Source organism: Drosophila willistoni, assembly GCF_018902025.1.
Source record: "Drosophila willistoni isolate 14030-0811.24 chromosome 2R unlocalized genomic scaffold, UCI_dwil_1.1 Seg167, whole genome shotgun sequence".
Lineage (NCBI taxonomy): Eukaryota > Metazoa > Arthropoda > Insecta > Diptera > Drosophilidae > Drosophila > Drosophila willistoni.
The window spans coordinates 7,095,893-7,114,320 of NW_025814050.1; the positions used below are offsets into that span (position 1 = coordinate 7,095,893).

Below are 18,428 nucleotides of genomic sequence, written 5' to 3' on the forward strand. Positions count from 1 at the left end.
GCAACTATGCAGTTACGACGAGACTATCTTAGGCATCACCAAACCCATTCATATCTCATTATTTGACAATATATACTAGAATTTTTTTGAATTAATAGTTTAATTCCATTTAAAGTGATTGGCCATATGTAGGCAACATTCAATAGTTATTAATTAGATAACTGGCATATATATCTGAATAAAATATCACATTGTCCATCATTTAATCCTGTAAATGATGATGCTTTAAACGTCATAACATCGCAATGTTCAATGCCCTTATAATTATTTGGTTCTCCGGGCCTCCATAAATCTAAAGCTATTGGATCTGTACTGGGAAACCAAACGTGGTTTCCTTGAATCGCCAAATCACTTCCAGATGTCCAGTAATACATAATAATGTTATTTTTCACAAGGTAATTGCTAACTTCAACCCATTCGTCTGCTGTATTGAAAGATATAAGATGGGCCCCCATCTGGCGACATGTAGAATAGGCATCATGCCAATTTTTCTTTACCTCAGTTTCAATAAAATAGAATTTGTTACCAATTTGCGTGAATAGAGGTCTGGGTCCAAGAGCCGCCTTAGTTGCAGAGTAAACTGTAAAGTCTTGAAAATTGGTTTGATTTAAGGATAGGTGCCAAAATTATAAATCTTTTTGTGTGTGTTTCTTACCCGTATTGTTGTCAATTGTTTGTACTGTAGAAGCCATTGTTCTGGCTAGTAAGCCAAAGAGAAGGAGTGGAATACAATATTTTCCATACATTTTCTTGATGGTTATGATACAGTTTCACAATGTGATTCCCTTTTATAGTCGACTATTTTGTTAGATAATGACCTTATCAATTTAAATTGGAAGGGCTTACGTATATGCATTTATCAGCATCGACAAATGACAAGTTAGACATTACTATTTTTAATTAGCTCAAAATATAGTAACATGTTATGATAATTGAACACTTAAGCACTCGTATTGTATGGGTACCGATAAAATTAAAAAGACAGAAGAGAGTAAAACTAATAAAAATCAGACAGCCGGGGCTAACTTCGACCGCGTCAAAGTTTTTTGTTACTCTTTCCTTACCTTTTTATGATATACAAACTGTGCAGTATATACAAGCCTTAATGCAAAATTTCAACCCTGCTCTAAAGGTCTATGAGGAGTTTGTGTTGATCCAGACGGACGGACGGACGGACATGGCTTTATGAACTCGTCTCGTCGTGCTGATCAAGAATATATATACTTTATATTGTCGGAGATGCTTCCTTCTATGCGTTGCACATTTCTGACCAAAGTTAATATACTCTTTTTGCAAGGGTATAAAAATTGCAGCCTGCAATATTTTGAATCTTGGCTACGTCCTTCGTTTTTTCGTACACTGTGCGATAAATTGTAGGTTTTTCAAATCAATTTCTTTTATATAAATGGATGCAGAAAATTGGAATAGTCGGCTAGTCGAACCTTTCGACTTTCCAATTAGTCGAAGGAAAATGGTCGACAATGTTTAGTCGACTTTTTTTTGGAAAATCGTCGAGTGAAGTCAAAATTTGGACTAGTCGTTTCATCCTTCGATTTCTCGATTCTTCCTTCATGTATCCAATCTAAATCATCAACTATATTTGCTTAAATAAATCCATCCATTCACCATGTTCTCTAACGCAAAATGCCATTTTCAGCTATAGATTTTCCACTTCATATCTATTTTAAGGATAATTTGGGGTATATCAACTCGGTTCTTCTCGATAGACGATATTGTTATGTTTCATTTAATGGTTTCTTTGAAATTTTGCTTTGAATATTTTTCCACTTTCACGAATCTTTCGAATCTCAAACTCCTTCCCATTTTAAGAACTTTTTTTCAAAATCTTTAACATTTGAGTTTGGAACTATTGGGACGAAAGATACTATACTATTAAGTTCAGTGGCGGATCTAGCTCATAATTGGGGTTGGGTAATCATGCATTTTGTTCTTGTATATTGATATTTGACCAGCTTCAAAGGTAGAAAATTTCCCTGATGTATCCAGCAAGGATTCGCCACTGACTTAGACTCTTTGATATAGAGAAGGTTAAACGAATTTCTTGAACACTACTGCATTCCGATTTTAAAAGCATACATTTTTCTCTGTCTACAATCAATTTTGTCAACTGATTTTAAGAAAAACTCTTTCTAAATGGTAATAGGCAAAAAAAGTTTCGAATTGTGTTCGACTAGTTTTCCAAATCTTTTCCTCTGCCCATCTTGCAAGTTTTTCTGTTTTCTGAACTTCAATGTGGCATTAAATTAAGTTTAACATTTCGGTCACAGGCTGTGTCTAATGACTTTATTGGCTAGTTGGGCATCCAAATTCAAGTGGCCACCATTACCCCAAATTCATGGCCATGGTTAACGTCTGCAATTTGGCGAGAATGCCGCCGCCTTTCGTTCCCACTGCCTCTCCTCTGTCTCCCCTGGCCTGGCTTTGTGGAAGTTCAAAGGCAGCCAGCCACAATGTCTGAACAGCTTCTTGTGGTCCAGCAGTTGGCCCCCTTCTCCCACCCAGCAAATTACCATTGAATTATTCATGTGGCTGCTACTGCAACCAGGGGAAAGAAAAGCAAACTCCTGCTATCCCCATCATCTGGTTTAAGCTGATGATTCAATCATTAAGCGTTTTATGAAAATTACATATGAAGAATGCCTTTCATAGTTGCAACTGCAACTGGGTGGCCCGCTGAGTTTATGACTCTAAATAAAGGCGGCCCACTGACTAAGTTTATCTAAGAAAGAGACCGGGCAAACAAAATCGCTTCCAAAGATGCGTTTTTCTTTTTATTTTATCGCTCAACGATTGCAACGGTAAATGCAAACAAGGCAAAGGCCATAGAGTTGCAATCTGCCGTCAATCAGTAAAAAAAAAAAACACCAAGGAAAGAAATATCAAAAAACCTAATTTCCACTATGGTGACGTTTATATGCTCTAGCAGTCTTTGACTATTTTAAAAACTATTTTTGCAGTTGATATAGTAGTTCGATCTTACAAAAACTTTTTAGAATATGTGCAAAATATTCAGTGTATATGCATTTGTGCCTTTGTATGAATAGATCCAAAAACTTAAGCAACAAACCAATTTTTCTCACTAAACTTATTCGATTGAAAAACTTTTCAAAAATTTAATACTTTATATGGTTCAAATTTTCCTCAAATAACGTTACAAAAATCAATTTTTTTATGATCGCGTTTGGTGTGATATAGACAATCGATGGGGAATACTTCACAGAGTTTTGAAATCGGTTGAGATTCATAACATGAGTTGAGACATTTTTAGTAAAACTGAATAATCGGCTATTTCAACAATCGATCTTGAAATTTTTTGTTTCATCTAAAAAGTATGTTCTTTGTTAATAACGCAATTTTTCAAATCGGGCGAACCCATCGCAGCTTTAAAACGTTATCGATTGCTTTAAAGTTTTTAGTGTATTATCATATGGACATCGTGGGGATTTTTTTGTGAGTCTTGTGAACTTTTGTTATTATCAACTATTTAATATGAAATTTAAACGTTAAAAAATTATGAATAAAAATATGTCAAAAAATTTGGAATTTTCAAAATTCTCTATGTGATTCAGTAGTATAAGTTTATGGAAAGAAGAAGAAGTAGTATAAGTATATGGCTATTTGTTCCAGCTTCGCTTTTGAAGGAGCAGCAGGTTCGCCCGTTTTGAACCTTCTGAAATCCTTACTTATTCCTTACTTATTTCGTCACCCATTAAGAAATAAAAAAGAAAATTCGATAGCTTTTACTTTTCTTCCAGAAAAATTTCCCGAAATTCTCTTTTTTTGACGTCCATAATAATGAAATGTTGAGATAAAACGTTTCCTACTCTGCCTTCTTCTGCCTCTTCCAAACAATTTTTGAATACTCCTTGCTAGGGTATAAAAAGGAGGAGAAAACGCAAATGATTTTCAGCTGACGCGATAACATCGCCAGTTGGCGACAAAAAAAAAACGCCAACAAAACGCATCTGGCGAACAAAAAATACTGAAGGCAATGGGGGAATGAGTAGACTATGCACTCACACACACAAAGATACACACGCAGGTACACTCATATACACATGTGCGCAGAGGCATTGAAAGTGCCATAACGATAATTAAGTTTACTGAACCTGAACTTGGTCAGCAGAAAAACAAACTATAAAAACAACAACAAAAGAGCAAAACAAACAACGCCAACAAAAAGGCGCCAAGCTGAATCTTAAAATTATATTTTATGAATACAAATTTTAAGCTCAATATAAATGGGATTAGGTTATAGGTGTTGAAACTTATAAAATGTTTAACTAAAAACTCAAATCTATTATTTTAGAGTAGCAAAGAAACAACATTGTTATAAAATAATTACAAATACATATATATTTACAGGATCGCCAAAATTTATGATCTTTGATATTCTAATTTAAATCTTTAAATTATTTGTTATTAAGTTAATTAATATAAATTCCAAATTATTCTTTAGATGTAGTGGTGTCGCCCAAATGTAAATTGTTTTTTAAGACAAAGCTTCGTTGGGGTCACCATTGAAAATCAGTCTTCTAGATCAAAAAAAAATATATAGAGTAGCAAGTAGAATCAAAAAAGGAATGTTTTTCGACTTCAAAATTTTAATAATCAGTACGAGGATTTACTACTACTTCAAATACTCATTGGATGGGCTTAAAGATTGGCAAAAAATCACCAACTTCTTGTAAGATATTTAACTTGATCATCATTTCACAAACTATACTTTAAAAAGTTGGGCATAAGGGCTACTGGCCTTAAATTTGGTTAGACTAGTTCATGAGCAAGACCCAAGATGTGATGGTTTCTCAGGCGATAGATTGATGAGCTATCCAATAGATCAACGACCAATGAGCATGGATGGATCTAGGAAACATTTTCGATCACATAATTATTACAATTTTCTGCTTTGGTATTCAATAAATAATCGAAAGAATCGGTTTGTTAGATTATGGGGTTATAAAACTTTTTTATATTCCAAAAATCGAAAATTTGTATATTGCTTTATCTTAAAAAACAACTTCTTGAGAACGTTTTCTGAAATTTTCATAGAGATTCGAGCAGTAGAAAAAAACTTACAGCCATCCTAAACGCGCGCCTCGTCGCGACGATGGTGTTTTTTGGTGAAAAATGACTTTGCGGTGATATGGATTCCAAAAAAGGGCCTCTAAGGGAAACAGCCACCCTTTAAAAACTATTCAATGTTTTTCCAAGAAATTTTGCACAAATATTGTTAATAAAGTGTACTATCAAAAAATGAAAACATTCCTCTAATGAAATATTTGCTACATACCTAAAAAAATATCAAAATTTTCCTCTTTATCTTCGACAAAGAAGGTATATAACCCCTTAAGAATTTATCAAAATGGCCCGATTACTTGGATTCACTACTTCGGAGTATAGAGAGAAGAAAAAAGTTAAACATAATTCACGATATTGACATTTCAGAGGTGCCCAGATGCTCCAGAGTCTTCTCTTTAATTCATCCAGGACAATAGGGACTCACGTGAGACATGATTCGCAACATTTTGCCCTGAAATAAGTCGACTTGACCTGCTGGCAGTGCCCGCAGATAGATTATCCCTAGGTCCATACTGGCTTCAAGATTGCTTTGCCAGATTTGATCTTTTAAACATAGCGTTAGCCTTAGGAATCTCCTTTCCAGCAGCCAGGCGAATTTCTTCAAACCTGCGAAGAATATTTTGTTTTTTTCCTATCAAACTAGGCCTTCAAGTTTGCTTATGATCTAGAGTAAGGCCCAGATAATTACTAAGAAAACTCGTATAGCTTTATAAAATATTATTTATTATTATTTTATTTTAATCCCTATCTTTATTAATCTATGTATATTTGCAGTAAAAGAAATGGCCACCAATAACCAAAACGAAGTCTATAGATTAGCCAATTGCAAAGTACCAAGAATGGAATTGATCTATCTCAGTCATATGTCAAAAAATTATGAGCCACGAGCTGCCATGGTGCATCGGTGTAGCGGCACGACAGGATGTTGCATTGATCCAACAAAAATATGTGAGGCCAAGACAACTAAGATTGTCGAATTAGCATTCTGGGAGAGCAAATCCAATGTGGAGAGCAAATCTATTGCAGTTTTGAAACAATTTGTAAATCATACTGAATGCCATTGTGTCAGTTCATCAAAACAGCGACGCAAACGAAATGATATGCCCTGTCAATGTCCTGAATATTTCACTAATTTCGGTACGCAAAACGATTATCAAGTGGATCAGGTACCAAATTTTTCATCAACTAGATCGTGTCGTTGCGATTGTCATTTAAGCAATTCAATTTGTCAGCGTTTGAAGAATGGTGAGGAAGGTTTCTCCATGTCAGAACGCAAGTAAGTCCAATATAAATCTTAAAACTTTGTAGAGAAATTGATATTCATGATTTTTTTCAATTGCTTTACAGATGCATTTCAAGCAGTAAATGCAGTCAACCGGTTTGCAACTTTGGTGTCTATAATATACAAAAAGGACGCTGTCCGAGTCCCGATTCAATGCGGCAGCAACGCGGCCACCGAGGTCCTGGCTAAGAAAAACCATAAATACACTTCCTGCCCGCTGTGTCATATATCCATATAGCAATACAGAACTGTGAGGAGTGCTTCAAAAATAATCGGCATAACCAAAGCAAACAAATAGTTTTTCCATTCATAATATGTATTTTCATTTACAATAGAAAATATTTTTTATTTTTTGACGAATCTCCAGCACAAATTTGATAAACTACTTAAAATATTTAAATTACAGTCGTTTCGAGCTATGCCGATTATTTTTAAAGTCACTCCAATTATTGCCTAATAAACATAAAACTATTGTAAAATTATTATAAACTAAGCATTCTGTTCCAAAACTGAGAAAAACAACAACAACAACAAAATCATGAAAAAATTTTCAACATTACAGATAACTTACAGGTTTACTCTATATAAAAATAGAAATACTATAAACTACATATAAACTCACTTGTGGCATTTCGAATTACATACACACACACGCACACATATATACACACAACAAACACACACACACACACATATGCAATTTCGAATTATTCATTCGAATTTCAAGTTCCGAAGTATTGTACTACTAACATTCAATTTGTACTTAAGTTCCAGATTTATGATTAAAAATGAAATACAACTAGTCAACAAATTTGCTTTTTATTAATCACTTGATCTAAACGTATTAAAGCCATGACTAATAAAAATAAACAACTGTAGATTGTTAAGTGTATATCAATTGAGTAATATTGCCAAAAATTTAAATCTCTAGCTGGATTATATAGATGTTTAGCTCCATTATGTCTGAGTGTATACTCTAGCCAAAAGCTGACGACTTGAGTGGCATTTTGTGGACGATCTCTATATAATTGAGAGGCTTTTTCTATGGTTTTAGCATAAATTGAGTTATCAAGAAGCTGATGTATGCCTTGGATAATGTCAAAGGAGGTACAATTGTGTATATTTAAACTTAGACCCCAATTCTTTTCAACCACTTTTAATGCATTGACAAGCTGATCACCTACGAGAGGTAAACCTAGAATCGGCTTGCCATAATATAGAGATTCTGTTATACTACCCTTACCCCCATGAGTGATGAAGATTCGTGTCAGATTGCTGGCTAACAATTCTCGTTGAGGCCACCATTTAGCCAATTTCAAATGAGGATGAACTCGCGTTAAGTTAAGCGAATCGGAACCATCGTAAGTCCAATATATATCAAAGTCAGGGAAATGTTCAAAGGCTGCGACAAATTTATCAATGAAATGTCGCGATGCTGTACGCCAAATGAAACGTGTGCCCAAACTGAAGAGTATACGCGGCCGTTTTGAAGAAAATTCGAAATTTGATTTCACTTTTGGCGTTTGTTCTATTAAAATGCCACCAATATCCAGCATGGTAGGCAACATAGGTTGTATGGGTCCTTCGCTGATCATGTGATGATTATTGAAAGACATAACTACCGAACGTCGCATTGTATCAAAATCGGGATATTGCGGTGAGGGAAAGTTTTCACTAAAAGGAAAATGCATTTAACATAAGCATATATAAATTTTCAATCTATGAATAGACCCCTCACCTGTATATCCTTGCCAGAATGCGTCGAGACAATAGCTCAATGCCCTTTTCCCACCATCCAAATATCCAGGCCTCAAGTCCACTTCTCTGGCGACTATCGTAGGGTTGAGGAACATACCAACGTTCTTCGGGATTGCCCATAAGGCTATTGACTTGGCAAATGGGTTGCTGTGTCGTGATAATAACCACTGGACACTTGAAATGGGCGGCCACGCCCAGTAAATGATCATTGAAATGATAGCCCAGTAACAAAAGATCGAAATGTGGTTTGGGTGTATGTGCCATGAAATTTTTCCATGTCGAATGCTTTAGCAAATTTCCCGAGTGCTCCAAACGTCTAAACATATGCTCCAAACGAGTCAAGAAATCGTTAGAGGATAGTTTTTCCTCTGGAGAAGACTGCCAGTCCACCAAAATGTGAGTCACATTCTCCTTAAATTCTTCATCCAAATCATCCAAGGGCAATGTGGTAACCAGAGTCAATTGATGACCCCGTTGAAGAAGTACCCGAGCCACTGCCAAATGAACCAATAGCTGGGAACGATGCACATTGACAAAGAGTCCCAGAATATGATGGGATTGGACAGCACTACTCGATAGCCAGTAGACGAGCAAATGAAGTGAAAAGCTGAGCGACCAATTCATGACTGACGTGGAGAGCCTATAGTAAAAATGAAGTATGTATGTCGTCTCGCCGACTTTAGTATACCATGCACCAAATGAAATTTTTTTTTTTTTTTTTTTTTTCAAACGAGGACGGAAGGGGGCGTGTAAAACCTTTTTTACGAACAAATTCCATGCGCAAATTTTATATTTCTAGCTGTTATACTATTGTTGTGTAAATTGTGAAGGCGGAAAGGGGCGTGGCATAACTATAAAAAGCTAATATACATATGCGTGCTTGCTAAATGAGTTTCCTCACATATTCTTCGATCTCTAGGTGTTCATACGGACGGATGGACGAACGAACATGGCTACATCAACTAGATTTTGATCGAGAATATATATACTTTATAGAGTCGGAAACTTTATTTATGAAATGTCACATTATTTTTGTGTAAAATTTATTTTAAGTGCTTTCTTTTTGCACTTGTTTCTTACACGATATCGAAAATATAAGTTATACCACATTTTTGCGGTTTTATGAGGCACAAGAATGAGAAAGAAAGAAAGAAAGAGTGGTAGAGAGAGAGAAGGAGAGGGAGAGAGAGAGACTAAGAACAGAAATGGCGACTTACACAATCAAAAGTTATAAATAATTTACTAAATATTTTATAAACTAGATGGCGAACCTGATATGCACAATAGAAGTAAACATAGCGACGAATATTAAATCTTTTTTATATTTATATATTTGTTTATAAAAAAATGAAGTAAGTAAGTCGACTCTGCGACTTGGGTATATCATGAAACAAATATTTCAAATTTCGAAAACCAAATGTATGTATGTTAAATTGTTTTTACATGCTCATACCATATGCTATCTCGCTCACACATGAGCACGGAGTTAACGGCCGATTGTGCTCTTATGGACCGCATAGTAAAATTCGTTCATAGGCATATTTTGCATGTTTCTAGTCCGATTTCAATAAAATTTGGTGGCAAAATATCAAAATATATAAAAGTTGCGCGCTTATTAGACAAATCTACATACTAAATTTAATGACTTTAGCTTTGTTAGTTTGCGAAAAAATCAGTTTTATTTAATTTGCGGGAGCGAAAGTGGGCGTGTCAAAATTTTTAAATAGTCAATATCTGCGCGTTTATTAAGCTATCATATTGGTAGTTTTCATAATTTTTAAGAAAATCTGTTTTATGTAAATTCCGGGGTCGGAAGGGGGCGTGGCAAAAATTTGAACAATTAGTTTCTGCACGCTAACTAAATGAGTATATATAGAGTTGATGTCTCTAGCTGCTATACTTTTTAAGAAAATCATTTTTATATAAATTCTGTGGGCGTACATTTACATACTACACGAGTCTACATACCAAATTTGGTGGGACTAGCTCTTATAGTCTCCGAGATCTGCGTGTTCATACAGACGGACGGACACGGCTAGATAGACCCAGCTGTTGATGCTGATCATGAATATATATACTTTATGGGTTCGGAAAAGCTTTATTATGCCAGTTACACACATTTTCGCGACTTTAATATACCATTTCAACCTATGGGTGCATGGTATGAAAAAGTAATTACCAACAGACCTGACGACACTATAATCCATCATAATGATAAGAACCAAATTGATTTCGAGGCAATTTGGTTACCCAACAAGATGTAAACAAAAAATATATTCAAGAAAGCTAAAAAAAAATATTAATACAATAAAAATTAATGACGTCAACAAAGCAAATAATTGAGTCAAAAAAAATACCTACAATTTTATCAACTGATCAAAACTCAAAAGAAGAAATGTTTCAATGAGCTCAATCAGAAGGAGAATATACAGAATATTCCAAACTTTTGAGATCAATCTTCAAAGGGAAGTTGCAAGGTGAGTTGGCCAAAAAGAAGGCAACTTGGATATATGTACCTACTCCAACTTATTAGGAAAGTAAAATGGAATTCCAATCCATAAGATTCAATAAAGAAGATCTTCAGACTGACTATTGACTATTGATTCTAGACGATATATAGGCGATATACGCAACCGAAAGCAGTTGAAAAAGAAACTAAACTAAGTTCAAATTGGCGAGTTTACCGAGAAGCGTTAGTTTAATTGGATTGGATACACTTCATCATCTCAAAAGCGTAACCAGATGCGGGACAATGGAGTCTAGGGTATATCGAATTTATAGAGAACTTCACAATTATGAATCCCATATCGATGAAAACCACTAATTACGTTGGTGATGTCGACTGAAAAACAACTTAAAAATTGATTAAATATGGATATTGTCCAGTTTGAGATCGATTAGTTAAAGTAATCAATTGTTACAACAGCAAATTTGAACACATTTCAAAAAATTTTGCAATTTTTTAAAAGTTTTTTACAGAAAAGTGTATATGCCAAAATTGTGCTTGTATTGTTAGCTTTTGGCACGTAAATTAATTTAGTCAGTTTGTTTTAAATGCATTACTTTTCGAATTAGTCTAGCGAAATACTTTTCACCTAATATCTTACAACATATCTTTGCAAAATGAGAAACCTGGATGAGATGAGATTAGTCATTTTTAACTTTGGATCAAATTAATTAGAACCTCGATTTTGAAAATGTTTCTATTATGGAATACTATGGGCATTAAAGTGAGTGAAAAGAAGATTTTTGTGTATTTCATTTAAGAAGTCGAAACTGAAGTCATAAGCACTTAATAAAGAAAGTGGCCATACGCGTGCCTAGCATTAAAAACAGACGTTTCAGCCAGTAAGAGGATAAACTGAATATTCAACGCTTTGAGATTGAATATACATATGTACATACTCCAACTTATTAGGCAAGTAAAACGAAATTTCGACGAAGGCACTTTCCGGATGAAATCCCTAATTGCCCATGCCCATTCCTATCCTTAAGATGTAGCAGATTGTTTCAGGCATTTAATATATTGAAAAAGTATTCGTTAACGGCAATCTTTTCCATTATCCCCAACGGAACTACCTTGCTTGAACCTACCTACGTCGGGGTTCGAACTCGGGAACAACAGAATTGAAGATTTAGTAGGTCTCCACCTAGTCGATGGACTAGGTGAGGCATTTAATATGTAAGTGTAATTAGATCTGCAGTGTCAAATCTCCAGGTAAAATCCCTAATTAGCCACATTAGTTTGTAGCGTCACTTGGTCATGGTAAAACAACTATTTTCCCTCCGCTGTACACTCGCTTTTTGTAAAGATGTTAACTAAGATTTGAGAACAACTTTCTTACAGATGGTAACTAGTAATTAAAGCGAAACGAAATTTTATTTTGTTATTAAATGATAAAATTACATCTTTGTACTTAATAAATATTAATAATTATTTGTTTGAATGAAGCCCATAACTCTAATAATAAAGAGTTATTTTCTCCAATACTCTGTGGTTGGTAATCATTTTTAAAATTATATTTTATATGTAATTGTTTTTGCCGCATTAATCCCACAGAGCTGATGACCACGAGGACAATTAACTTCAACTCACTTGCCGATTGCGATTAATTAGGATTAACCACAATTGATGGCCTATTTATTGGGCACTTTAGCGTAATAGTCTTCTTGAAATTCTTTAAGAATATGCTTAAATTTATCCATTTGTTTAGTCAATTCCAATTTAAATTCATCACTCTCCATGTCGAGCATGCCATCGGCCTCTATCAGAGTTTGTATATAATGCAACCAAGTGGATTCCAGGCTGGAGACCTGTAAACGAGTCTTCTCTGACAACTCCACTTGATACTTATGCAGAAGGACGAACAGATCAAGCAGGGGACTAAAGGAGGCCTGTTTTATGGGCACATCCTTAACGAGGCGCTCGTAGAAGGACTTTGCCTGAATAGTTTCACGCTGAGTACGAGGAACTTGCATCACTTGCCTCTCATTCCGTCGCATATAGCGATAAACGGCTGGAAAATAGAATCTTTTATACAAATAACACTTTGGAAATTTATAATTTAACCAACCTCTCATCCAATTGGAGCTATGTTCGAGTAATATTTTTATATTCAATGCCTGCCATTTCTCAATCCAATCCAGTATGGAACTCTTTAGGGCATTCTGATTGATTAGAATAAAGTTCACATTTGTAATGGCATCCACAAAGGATATATCATCGGCCCTTGAACTATAATGCTCAATTTTGCCCTCAAATATTTGAGCAGTCCTTGGACTCGCTTTAAGAGTTTCAATAAACTTAGGTTCCGATGTTTTCCATAGCTCGGAATGTTGATTCCATTTTGTTACATATTTTGTAATTTCCTCAGATTGTTGTTTGATTGCCCCCTCAATGCCTTGCACCAAATCCTTGCATTCCTGATCCTCACGAAATACCTTGGCAAAACCCGGACGCTGTTCCTCATTAGGCAATTTCAATTTACAGCCCAAACGTGGAAACTGATCGATTATATTCTGTATGCGGTCTATAATCCCATTGAAGAGATTTCCAACATCAGACATGGTAGGATTGAAAACAATATCTCCGTCTTTGACATCCGATTCCATGACCAAAACCGATGCTGGTGCCATATTTGGGTCACAATGAAGCAAATCGAAAATCTTCGATAGCGAACAACGTGAACTAGTCATAAAGGCAGTGGCAAGCATATCATCAAGAATATTTACATAGTTAAACCATTCCAAGGACATCTGCAAGAATAAGTAAAATCATTTAGATATTCCGCTTAAAGGAGCTTTCACTCACCTCATCTCGTATGCTCTGAAATTGCCTACTGACAGCAAACAAGAGTTCCACAATATGATTATAATAATCAGTAAGCGATTCACTAGATTTATTCAGTCCACTAAACAAATGCTCCTCAAAGACAGCAATGTCCAGAGCTCCCGTAAAATTGATATGCAACATGGAAAGATCGCAAATTTGCTCGCAAAGTTTTTTAATCTCACGATTTGCTCGCTTATAGATATAACAAATATCACGTACATTTTCTATATAATCCAGACTTTCTTCAAAGAAATCATCCGATAGTTCAGAGTTATAGGTGAGCTTAAATTGACAAGGAGCCAACTGACGATCGCATTCTTGTATCAAAGGACGAAACAATTTACGTTCTCTTTCGGTGAGTAAAAGTATGATATGATTATAATTCAGACATAAGGTGAGTAGACTATTATATAGCCATCTCAGGTAATCGGCACGTTCATAGAGTTTCTTCAACTGTGCTGGTATGGCGAAACCGAATCTCTCGAAATGATGCGCCTGATCACACAGTTCCATGAAAACTGGATCGATATTGCATTGCAGCAAGCATTTACCCTTGCCAGTTGTCGGCTTTATCAATAGATAACGCTCCAATCTCTGTGACAAATCCAATATACTTGCCGATGAATTATTTTGCCAATCTTCGTACGATTGACGCACAGCTCGATTGAATTCCTTTTTAAGTAACTCAAATTTCGAAATTATTGGAATGGCTTCTTTAACAGCGGGCAACCACTCGGCATTTTTAAGGCGATCTTTTAGCCAACTTAGACGCTCAAGATTAAGACGATAGTTTAATGCTCTCGACACATATTTCGATAAGAGCCAAGACTCTTCATGCTGATTCTGCTCCAGAAGATGTCGCACGGTAAAATCCATTTCATCGGAAAACATTTGCCACACCAAACTGACTTGACGTAAATAGGTTTTCCTCAATGTACCCCGATGACGATACGAATAATAGATCATTGTTTGCAGGGCCTCCAATGCCTCTTCCACATTGCAAACCCGCTGGAAGACATTGTAAATCAAACGTTGGATAGTCTCCTCTAAATTTTGTATACTTTTCCTATAATCAGCCACCCGATCGTACCATTCCTCACAATGCACATTCAAAATAATCGATGGTGAGCTGCTAGAGCCCTCTAAATGCTGCAATTGTTTGAGTATAAGAAGAAACTTTTGCTCCACTGCATCGGCGGTTTGGGCCAATTCGTCGCCTCGGCTGCCACCAAACTGAGGCTTGGGTATTTCATCGAACTCATCAAGACGACCGAAAACTATCATTGACTCACATATATCAGAGACATCATTCAAACGCTCCACAAAGGCATCGATGTGATTAAATATAATACCCATATCCAGCTGCCATTGCACATCCTTGGACATTTCCTCCAGAATTTTCTTGTAGATCAAACAGCAATCAATGCTAACATTGCAGATTTTCAAACCGAATCTCGGCTGGCCCATGAGTATGTCCTCAATTTTAGCCTTATCTGTGCAATAACTGATAATTTGATTGCTCAAATTGCGAAAGAGGCCAGTTATTAGGTCATCTGAAGTATAATACTCGGAATTAAGCCAAATGAAGCGTATCAAGTGAATAATGCGAGGCAATAATTTGGGCAACTCATTGGGACTTGGAGCCAAATCAATTTTCTCGCAAGCTTCGATGAGTAGGTGAAGATATTTAATATTAGACAAAGATTGCAAGAGCTCCCGATTGGCTGATTCAATCAGTTCCTCAATTTGTGGCATGTGTACAGAGTGCGATTGTCTTAAAACCTTTAAAATTCTCCTAACATCCGGATGGGTAAGTTGGGTATTGATGCCCTGCAGGACCTCATCTTAAAAGAGACACAAAAGACTGATAAATCAATGCATATTGACTAATAACTCTTACCCACATCGATATTTCCAGAAATCGAATTCATCCTGCACCGTTGTCAAATCTTGAGGCACTGTAAGCGAACGATCGCCCAATAGTGTGCGTATTTGAGTGGACCAAAAGACGGCAATGGCTTCCAGACTCTTAACGAGCTGTCTATCTGGCCTAACAAGTTCCTGGCCATCACCAATCAGTTGCTTCATCACATAGGGCACATAGAGAACAGTCATTCCACCAATTTTACAATGCACTCCAGTGAGAAAAGCCAAAAATCTATCCAAGCTAGAACAGAAACGCAAACGGACACTGGAATTCCATTCGGAAAAGTTACGAAAAAATGGCATGTAGATATTTTCCAACACATTTGCCAGGCAACCGTCGACATCGCTGTGAATGGTACCGAAATTGATCTCATCGTGAAATCCCTCAACTTTGAATATCAGATTTGGTTCATCGCGACGAAAGTAGGATAGGTCCATTACATGGCCAGATGGAAGGCCCAAACAGGCAGTTAAAAGTTTATCCTGTCCATACGATATTGTTAGCAAGGGCTCATTGACCTCCAGAAGCCAACGGCGTATGATATCCAATGCCTTCTCATGCCAATCTCGTTGATTTAAGGCATAGAGCAGGGTCATCCGTTGTATATATTCCACCAGTTGATGCAGTTGCTCATCACTGTAGACAGGGCGCGGTGTTACAGCACGAAGCTCTTCCGGCTGCTCAACAGCGTGTTCTACATAAGCATATAAAATGTGTTCAATGGGGTTTTTTAATTAATAGTCAACTCTGTTTACCCTCATCACTGAGATCCGAACTGAGATCAGTTAGACGTTCATCTTCCACAGCACTAGAGGATGTCATTTTGCAAATTTTGTTTTAACTATTCCACTATAAACACCGCCATGGCAACAGAACTTTTTGAATTTCCCCACACGTTTTGCAACACTTCTTGAAAATTCACAGTGAATACAAGTCACAGGGCTCTCTAATTGGCGTTGCCAGAAAGTTGGCTCTTGGCATCTGGCAGTTCTTACTTTCATCAGCGGCGTCTAGTTTAAAATAATTTAAGAAATATATTGATAAACAAGATTAGAAATGGCCAAAACGATTTCAGAAAACGATAATGTTATTCTTTCGGCTGCTTCAGTGCTTCCCGATCTAAATATACGTCCAAGTGACCTGCAGCATCCTACTGAGTCATTCTTGACCAAAGTATTTATTTTGTATTTAAAAGGTTTTGGTTTCCGCATCGAAGCTCCCTTCAATTTAGAAAATACAAGCAATGATCCATCCAGGGAGAAGCGTGTCTTTTTGTGTAAACTGTGCCGCCAAGTGGAAAAGATTCTTCGGTTTACCTCTCCCAATAGGACGTACACGTATGCGGATATTATTGAGCCAAGTAAGTATTATTTGGAATGGATGAAAACAGAAGGTAGCTGAAACGCCACGCACTCTCCCTTTGCAGGTGCCAAAAAGACTAGAACTACCTTAGAACATATATTTAATTACATGGCATACTACAGAATCTTCAAGAAGGATATTCTGGCTCCGGTAGAAGAAAAGATTAAGCAACGGGAATCCCTAATGGCTGAAATCGAACAGAAACGTTTGATATTGGAGCAGCGCAAAGAGAAGGCAGCGTCTTTGGTAACTGATATTGAACGAGCCCAACGGGATATAGAAAAACTTCTCAATGAATTACCAAAATCAGAAGAAGAGTTGCAACGCCAGAAGAAATTACTTAAGGAGCAAAAGGATCAACTGCATCGTCAGGAAAAGCGACATGAAGATCTGTTGGCCCAAGTCAAACACTCCGAAAAGAAGGTGGTCAGGAATTCACTAGTACAAGATGTTCAAAAGTTAGAATCCAACACAAATTCTGTTTTAAAAACAATTCCATAATTCGCCGCTTATTTTGCAGGGAAATTGAGTCAACCAATGTAAGCATCGAATCCTACCAAAAGGAACTTGCCGTGCAGAAGCAAGTATTTCAAACACAGCGTGACGAAATCGCCGGTAATGAGCAAATAATCAAAGAACTGGATGAATTAAGGGAAATCCTTCCCATTCCCCTTTTGGACAAGCACAAGGAGCATGTGAAACACAAGAAACGCCTCGAAAAAGAGTTGTTCGCGCTGGAGAGCCAAAATAAGACATCACTTAACAACTTAGCCGCCACTCAACATCAGCTGCAGCAATCTCGTGATGAATACAAAAGATGCAAGAATCTTCATGAGGAACAGGAAAGACAGAGACTGCATCAAATGAAAGCAACCAAATCCGAAATTGAGGATCTTAAGACTTCGGTGAAGGAAATGGAGGAGAAACTGGCCAACTTACAAGTGAAAATCAATGACGAGGAGTCCACGGGCGATCTCATGCAGGATCATTTGAGAAGTATTCTCGGTCAATATTGGCAATCCAAGATAATCCGCGAACGCAAATAAAAGTATTTTTAATTTTTATTAAAACTAATTTTTTGTTGAAACAAAATGTTTTTTGTTGGTTAGGTTTCCATTTTCTTGCTCTCCAGATGGGCCTTCAGCTGTTGACTGAAGTCATCCTCGACATTATCATCATCCCAGTTATCCTCCCACACATTCAGCTCCTCCTCATCATCGCCCACGCGAAAATCTATGTGAAAAATTTATTAATTAACAACAATTTACAGATAAAGAGCAAATAATCACCTTCAGCGGGAAACTCTTCAAATTCATCGTCTTCTTCAAGTAGACCCAAATCTTCACCTTTGTTGTTGGTCTCGTCCTTCTCTTTCTCCTTTTCTTTGTCGGGTGCTGACATGACTTTATTTATTTTTATATGGTTTTGTTAAAAAGACAAATTTATTTTGTTTCGATGCCTGCCGAAAAATGATGCCGAGTCATTTGTAGTTGGCAACGAGCGTTGCCAGATTATTGAGATTGCTTTTTCATTACAAAAATATTAACAGCATCATTTGGGAGTTCTGTAGTGTTTAACATTGGGCGCCATTGCTTAGCAAATTTAAAGAGTCTTAGAATTATTTTAAAACACTTTTTGATTGTTTTTAAATACACTCGATCAAA

General features: G+C 36.4%; 5 protein-coding genes across 7 annotated transcripts in view; 2 read left to right on the forward strand and 3 right to left on the reverse strand.

The window, feature by feature from the left end:
• The window catches only part of LOC6644219, a 32,797-nt gene extending 25,610 nt beyond the window's left edge, over positions 1 to 7,187 (forward strand). For both annotated transcript variants that reach the window (XM_023176618.2, XM_002066893.3), the window contains exons 4-5: positions 5,878 to 6,379; positions 6,451 to 7,187. In XM_023176618.2, the coding sequence (XP_023032386.1) occupies positions 5,878 to 6,379; positions 6,451 to 6,574 (626 nt within the window). In that variant the 3' untranslated portion in view covers positions 6,575 to 7,187. The remainder of the gene's footprint in view (positions 1 to 5,877; positions 6,380 to 6,450) is intronic.
• Positions 7,186 to 10,787, reverse strand: LOC6644299 (UDP-glucosyltransferase 2). Of its 2 annotated transcripts, XM_002066892.4 has the most exons (4): positions 10,505 to 10,787; positions 10,331 to 10,429; positions 8,124 to 8,783; positions 7,186 to 8,059 (listed from the first exon to the last, which is right to left on the reverse strand). In XM_002066892.4, the coding sequence occupies exons 2-4, from the start codon at positions 10,351 to 10,353 to the stop codon at positions 7,189 to 7,191; spliced, it is 1,554 nt and encodes a 517-aa protein (XP_002066928.3). In that variant the 5' UTR covers positions 10,354 to 10,429; positions 10,505 to 10,787; the 3' UTR covers positions 7,186 to 7,188. The 2 variants fall into 2 exon arrangements, with proteins under 2 accessions (XP_002066928.3, XP_046866466.1); XM_047010510.1 differs by lacking the exon at positions 10,331 to 10,429 and having other exon boundaries at positions 10,660 to 10,787.
• Positions 10,788 to 11,577: 790 nt separating this feature from the next.
• On the reverse strand, positions 11,578 to 16,224 carry LOC6644220 (dynein-1-beta heavy chain, flagellar inner arm I1 complex). The gene is made up of 5 exons (XM_002066894.2): positions 16,158 to 16,224; positions 15,380 to 16,096; positions 13,455 to 15,319; positions 12,718 to 13,399; positions 11,578 to 12,660 (listed from the first exon to the last, which is right to left on the reverse strand). Exons 1-5 carry the CDS (start codon positions 16,222 to 16,224, stop codon positions 12,281 to 12,283), a joined length of 3,711 nt encoding a protein of 1,236 aa, XP_002066930.1. The 3' UTR covers positions 11,578 to 12,280.
• A 151-nt stretch (positions 16,225 to 16,375) lies between these two features.
• On the forward strand, positions 16,376 to 17,851 carry LOC6644221 (golgin subfamily A member 6-like protein 22). Its single transcript, XM_002066895.3, has 3 exons — positions 16,376 to 16,762; positions 16,829 to 17,222; positions 17,285 to 17,851. The coding sequence occupies exons 1-3, from the start codon at positions 16,459 to 16,461 to the stop codon at positions 17,808 to 17,810; spliced, it is 1,224 nt and encodes a 407-aa protein (XP_002066931.1). The 5' UTR covers positions 16,376 to 16,458; the 3' UTR covers positions 17,811 to 17,851.
• On the reverse strand, positions 17,830 to 18,270 carry LOC6644222 (probable 26S proteasome complex subunit sem1). Its single transcript, XM_002066896.4, has 2 exons — positions 18,054 to 18,270; positions 17,830 to 17,997 (listed from the first exon to the last, which is right to left on the reverse strand). Exons 1-2 carry the CDS (start codon positions 18,163 to 18,165, stop codon positions 17,870 to 17,872), a joined length of 240 nt encoding a protein of 79 aa, XP_002066932.1. The 5' UTR covers positions 18,166 to 18,270; the 3' UTR covers positions 17,830 to 17,869.
• Positions 18,271 to 18,428: the final 158 nt, after the last annotated feature.

Excerpts from the sequence above, each read along its gene's own strand:
- LOC6644299 (XM_002066892.4), bottom strand. The coding sequence starts at position 10,353 with ATGATGGATTATAGTGTCGTCAG. Across the intron at positions 8,784-10,330 it reads ATGGATTATAGTGTCGTCAG|GCTCTCCACGTCAGTCATGA; the intron begins GTCTGTTGGTAA and ends TTTTTACTATAG. Across the intron at positions 8,060-8,123 it reads ATTCTGGCAAGGATATACAG|TGAAAACTTTCCCTCACCGC; the intron begins GTGAGGGGTCTA and ends TTTTCCTTTTAG.
- LOC6644220 (XM_002066894.2), bottom strand. The coding sequence starts at position 16,224 with ATGACATCCTCTAGTGCTGTGGAAGATGAACGTCTAACTGATCTCAGT. Across the intron at positions 13,400-13,454 it reads TTCAGAGCATACGAGATGAG|ATGTCCTTGGAATGGTTTAA; the intron begins GTGAGTGAAAGC and ends TTATTCTTGCAG. Across the intron at positions 12,661-12,717 it reads TAGCTCCAATTGGATGAGAG|CCGTTTATCGCTATATGCGA; the intron begins GTTGGTTAAATT and ends TCTATTTTCCAG.
- LOC6644221 (XM_002066895.3), top strand. The coding sequence starts at position 16,459 with ATGGCCAAAACGATTTCAGAAAACGATAATGTTATTCTTTCGGCTGCT. Across the intron at positions 16,763-16,828 it reads TGCGGATATTATTGAGCCAA|GTGCCAAAAAGACTAGAACT; the intron begins GTAAGTATTATT and ends CTCCCTTTGCAG. Across the intron at positions 17,223-17,284 it reads CTAGTACAAGATGTTCAAAA|GGAAATTGAGTCAACCAATG; the intron begins GTTAGAATCCAA and ends CTTATTTTGCAG.
- LOC6644222 (XM_002066896.4), bottom strand. The coding sequence starts at position 18,165 with ATGTCAGCACCCGACAAAGAAAAGGAGAAAGAGAAGGACGAGACCAAC. Across the intron at positions 17,998-18,053 it reads TGAAGAGTTTCCCGCTGAAG|ATTTTCGCGTGGGCGATGAT; the intron begins GTGATTATTTGC and ends TTTTTCACATAG.